This window comes from Diadema antillarum, unplaced genomic scaffold, assembly GCF_040938485.1.
Source record: "Diadema antillarum isolate AM-2024a unplaced genomic scaffold, OU_Dant_1.0 scf00000022, whole genome shotgun sequence".
In the NCBI taxonomy this organism is placed as follows: Eukaryota; Metazoa; Echinodermata; class Echinoidea; order Diadematoida; family Diadematidae; genus Diadema; species Diadema antillarum.
In genome coordinates, this window is record NW_027270911.1 from 1,502,357 (window position 1) to 1,508,356 (window position 6,000).

The 6,000-nt window shown below is 39.0% G+C and overlaps 1 protein-coding gene across 1 annotated transcript in view; it reads right to left on the reverse strand.

Annotated features, from left to right (window-relative positions):
- Positions 1-5,222, reverse strand: part of LOC139731603 (uncharacterized) — a 43,845-nt gene extending 38,623 nt beyond the window's left edge. The window contains exon 1 of the mRNA XM_071642495.1: positions 4,796-5,222. Coding sequence (XP_071498596.1) covers positions 4,796-5,023 — 228 coding nt within the window. The 5' untranslated portion in view covers positions 5,024-5,222. The remainder of the gene's footprint in view (positions 1-4,795) is intronic.
- Positions 5,223-6,000: the final 778 nt, after the last annotated feature.

A 6,000-nucleotide genomic window follows, 5' to 3' on the forward strand; every position in this document is an offset into this window, starting at 1 on the left:
AGAAAGATTTGATTTGTTGCACATGAATGCAGACATACAGCACAGCAGATCAACCATTGATACTGTATGGCATGTCATTCAGCAGCCAGTCATGCTCTAGAACTACATTGTAGGCTGCAAACCCAGTAACCATGGAAATAACAAAAATAGATTTTATCACAGTACATGGGACTGCACAGTGCTGACAAAGGCATTTTTAATGTGCTTTTGTTATCTGCATTATGTACAGAAGCATTGCACGCAGACTTACAGTATGTGGACAGTGTGGTAAGCACTGGTACTCGAAATTGCTTTGTGTAGTCACTGCAAACATGTGATATGACTTGGCTAATACCTTGTACAATGTACAATGTAGTGCCTCTGACATCATCGTTCATTGTGACATCACTGGTTTTTGTGACATCATCAGTTATTCAACTGATTGTGACATCAAGAAAATTGGCGTGAAATGAGTTTGACTGGTTATGCAAAGTCTTTCGATTGTGTTATTTAGCATCACAATCAGAATTACATGAATGATTAGTTGCTCATGTTTGATGTAATCAGAGACGGCGTATCACAACTAGCAATAACCAGAGATGTTTCCAGTACAAAAGCTCCGGGCGACATCCATTTCATTTTGACTCAATCATTCAATTTTCTCTTTTCCTGATGTAATACTATTCCCCTCTAAAATCTACTATGAAATTGAAAGAAATAGTAGTACAAACACTTGGAGCAAGTGTAGGTTTCCTAATTTTTAATGGTGAAACGAAACGTATGTCACGACAAGATTTGCCCTGTCATACTGTACATACAATTAAACTGAATATCATACTAAAAAATAAGAGAGCATTTCACATTTAATCTCTACCAGTGTTTCTCAAAACATCTGTTTTCACTGAGATGCAAAATGAAAAGTGAAAGGAGAGTTTCTAAAATCCCTTATCATTTTAAAGTCAATATTGTCAATGTAACCAAAACTAAACACACATGGTACACACGTGTACCTGCACGTTCGTACACTTCGTACATGTACAAACAAAAGCATCAGCTATTATCAAATCTGATGGTATGACTTGTTGTACAAGCACATCATGAAAAATATCTAAAACTTCATATTTTTCTTTTTTTTTACAATAGTTCAGGTTGCATCATATCCATAGATACGAGACAATTCAGTAAAAAAAAAAATGTAAAAAGTAGCAGTTTACCGACTGTTAAAGGGATCGTATAGTTTTGGTTGAGACCTAATTTCAGGTCTCTAACATTTTTTGGTGAGATAATGAGAAACCTCTTATCAATTATGAAAGAGCATGTAATTCTATGAGGAATTCAACGTTTATTTGATGAAAATTGGTTTTGAAATGGCTGAGATATCCGAAAGAGAGCAATTCTAACAAAGTGTGGGACCCACACTTCATTATGATCGCTTTGTTTTATTTTGTTTTTGGATGTTTCAGTCATTCCAAACCCGATTTTCATCAAATAAACTTTGAATTCCTATCAAAATGGTTTTCTTGGTATCTCGCAAAAAGTTAAAAGCCCAATTCTCATCTCTACCAATACTGTACCATCCCTTTAATAGTGTTATTACTTAATATGAATACTAGGGAGAGGAGAGGACTAATGAGTACTGTACATGCTATATTTCGCGAGTCTAAATTTTCGCGAATCGGGAATTCCAAACAATATCACCAGTGGTTAAATTCGCGATCGTGGAGTCCTGTACCGGTACTGAACAGAGAAGTGTACATGCGTACATCACATTCACATCGGGAATCAGTCAATATTTTCGCGTGTCCTTCATTTCGCGTATATCACCTGACTCGTGAAATGCGTGAAAATAAACACCTCGCAAAATATTCGGCGTATACAGTTCTTTTAAGTAAAATTGACCACATTCAGATGCCATCTTCCCATGTTTTCTCTTCTCTGCTTCTCTTAATCACTGTGCCCCAATCACTAGTCTCACCCTAGATGTCTTTTGGAGGTCTGCTTTTCTGAGCCTACATTTGTACACTGACTTCACTTACAGTATGTAACTTCACTTTAAAGGGATGGTATAGTATTGGTTGAGATGAGTTTTAAGCTTTCAATGTTTTGAGAGATATAATTAGAAACCACTATAAATGAAATGTTTTATGTTTTTCCAAGAGCCTAAGTACACATTTCTATGAGGAATGGAAAATTTATTTGAAGAACATACAAAACAAGGTAAAATAAAGCAATTCCAATAAAAGCAGCAGCCTGTCGCACTTTATTTTAAAAATAAAATCGCTATGTTGGATATCTCAGCCATTTCAAGACCAATTTTCATCATATAAACTTTGATTTCCTCTAAGAATTGAATGTTCTTTTATACCTTATGATCTTCTCATTATCTCACGAACACACACACACACACACACACACCCACACAATTAGAAACCTGCAGCCCCATCTAAACCAAACTATACAATCCTTTTAAGCCCTACTGTACTAAGCTCTACTACGATTTCAAACGCACATTCACAAGCTCTCTGTAAATACGCTTCATTCAGCATGGCTCTTCTGTTTTTAGATTTCATTTGTTCATTTTGATTTCTTTTTGCTTTTTCATTTCTGCATTTAATACGTCTCTGGTCTTATAATTTTATGTGTCATTTCTGAAGCATTTTTTAAATGCCCTATACTGATGATTACATCATTTTGACTTTGCTGATTGTTTGAAATTATATACAAGTAATTTGATTATCAGACTATAGTACTTTAATCTGTTTTCTCGCTTTAATATTGAATTAATACCAGTACTCAAGCCATGCCTGCACATGTTAGAATTTATTGGAAGAGTCCATAATTATGTTCCATGTTGGATTTTTGGGCGCTGATGCAGTTTCACACTTCTCCCCTCTATGAGTACTCTGTAGTGGCATCAAATACGAGAATGCACACGAGTAGGACATTTACACTGTACCATTGTCATTTGGGCTTCGATGCCTGTTTAACAGTACACACAATCTTTGTCCATTTCATCTTTTAAAGGGCAAACATGGTTCTCACATGCCTGCAGAAATTATTGATTTTCCTTCTAAAATGTATTCATGCATTATAGTATGCATTTATGAGAAATATGTGAAATACGGTAATGCTGTGATGACACAATTTCAGTTGGGTAATGACCAAAAATGCAAGATATTACCCAAAAAGTATGCTGGGAGTATCGCAATTTCAAAGCATTCCCGATCACATTATCAATCACATCAAATATCCCATCGAACATATTGGACCAGAGAATTATCCATCGCGTGAGAGTGAATCGCATTCACATCTTGTTTACCTGCATGTGATTCAATATTCCAAATACTACTAGACGTGTGTTTAGGCGCGTTCCAATCATTTAGATTCTACTGTACTGTAAAAGTGGAAATTTTCGCCATGTTGAAATTTTCGCGCATTTTGTGCAACGAGAAGCAAGCGCGAAAATAAAAGCACACGAATATCTTTGCATGCCCTATGTTCCAGTACTGGTACTTGATGTCTTGATTCCGCGGAACTAAAAACATGCAAGTCTTCTGACACGGCCAAGCGCAAAAAATTAGTTACGCGAAAATATCCACTTTTACAGTATTGACCGATTCGGGTTCGTTGAGGGCAGCAGACATTTTACGGCACAGGGCGCAGCCATAGTGGGTGTATCAGCTGACCCCCCTCCTCTCCCCCACCCCGGGCAACATGTTTATCATGCACTAGTAACAAAGGTTCGCGCACTAAGCAAGCATTCGCGCACTCAGTACGAGACGCCTATGGGCTAAAGCAGTTTTTCATTCTGCGCGCGTGCTAATGTAGGGAGAGGGGTGGGGGAGTGCGGAGGGGGGGTCTGCTGATACACCCACTATGGCTGCGCCCATGCCAAAAATACACACAGCGCGTCACAGAATCGGTCTATAATAGTAGTCAATGTCTACCCACAGAGGGCCACACTACTGCCACTGTCCTGAATGAGGATGAGGGGGGCGCTTGGCAATAAGAAACAGTTGGGTAAATTTGGACCAATATACATGTATGACATTGATCTCCGAGTACCTGGGTAATCAAAAATATTACAAGATCCTGGCAAAGAAATAGCGTCAGTCACACTAACTATACACAGCCCAGTCGCTGTACGTACATGTAGGTACGTCGCGACAGCGAACTTACAGCGTCTGGTCGGGCTACAGTCACACAAGTTTCTCACAAAATAGCAAAGGCAAAAGCCTCGCTATATTGCAATTAGATCTAGAAGTCTACTAGTAGTCTATATATTCCACAGAGTAAAACTAAAAGATGAATCTGTGAGTGTGAATTGACGCCATTCTAAAAAGTAAACAGTTGTTTTTTTTTTAATGTTAAATGTTTTCTTATTTGAAAGGAAGAAAACTGCAAAGAGAAGAAAGTCAGATACTTCTTCCGAGTAAGTGCAGTCCATTATCTGGTGTATTTTCGATACTAAGCTGATGTTCAGTGTATCTTTAAGACCATAACTTCATGATTTGAGATGTCAAATGTATTTGTCGTGCAATTCACTCGTCTTACTAAGTTCCTCCGTTGTACACACACTGTAGCAGCGGGAAACCTAACCCCGTCGCGGGGCGCTGTAACACAGTACGGTACGTATTTGTCCGTATGGGGTCGCTGCTGCGGTTACGGGAAACCGAACGCTTCGAAGCGAAGGGTTCGGGCTGATTCAGAGAGGCAGTGGCCCAACTGATGGTTAGCAGCACAACAATAGATTACAATGTAGTACACATTGAACATGTATGTACTCTAATCAGACAATGAGTAGGCACACACTTACTTTCGCTTTTTCAATATTTTCCCTGTCTCCTTCAATCTGTACCCACACAGTAGCATCGGCGTCGTCACACGGCACGATATTGATACACCCAGAATCTCCAGCGTCATCCTCGCCGCTCTCTCCCGGGTGCGAGCAGCGCAGGAGGACGTCGAACGTTTGCTCAATTCGCCTCGCATTTTCGACCACTGCCACTCGCTTTTCAGCAGGCACCACGAATTCGGCGCTCATTTTACCATTGTTTCTGCTGTCGACCAGCAGAATAAAAATCACTGCTGTGGTCTATAGTACAACACGACCCACGCCATGGGTCGTAATTTTCACACGGAGCGAAAACAGGCGTAAAATTAAAGATAGTATTACTACAGTAATTGGTAGGAGTAGGGACGAGCGAACAAACAAGCGAGACTCGCACAGCGGCGACAGGATGCAAGGGCTGTGTACTCTATGCGCGCGTGTACGAGTAAGTGTTAACCCTGAGCGCCTAGCCAGCCCTATATTCTGTGTACTGTAACGTAAAATGGGCAACTCTCCGCATCAGATCTCAAGGATCGCTAAGAATACAATGCAGTCAGTCACTGTGGCTCGGTGTGTGGCGCACTTCAGATTGTTAAAAAGCGGAAGTTCAGCAAATCAATTTCGTTCTTGAAAGCATTCACGGAAACAAAGTAATTATTGAAGTAGAATAAATGTGATTTCGATGATTCAGCAATAAAAGAAAGAAAGTGAGGATATGACTAATTGTAAATGCATGTAGAGAATACATTGCATACATTGCATAGTAGTGTGAAACGGTTTGTGATTCATCATATGTGTATGTATAATCAGTGCTAGATCTAAAGTGTTCCCATCCAGTAGCAGGGCGTGTCAACGATAATTATGTCGGCCTATTTATATTGACAGGACCGATAATCATAATTACTTAAATAAATAGAAGCATATGTTTTCCCGTCCAATTTCATCAGATTTTCATTCGAATTATATATATATTGAAAAGGCGTTCAAATTGAAGCAGTTTTGGTCACTGCATTCACTCGCAAGGGTTCATTTAATTCACTTTGAGCATTCAATTTCATTTCATGTCATTCTTTAGATTCTATTTCATTCAATTTAGAGAGAAATTCATTCAATTTATTAAATTACTCAAAGTTGGCGTTCAATTTCGCACCAGTTGTAAATTTCATTTATCGGAACACAACTTCGCGTTT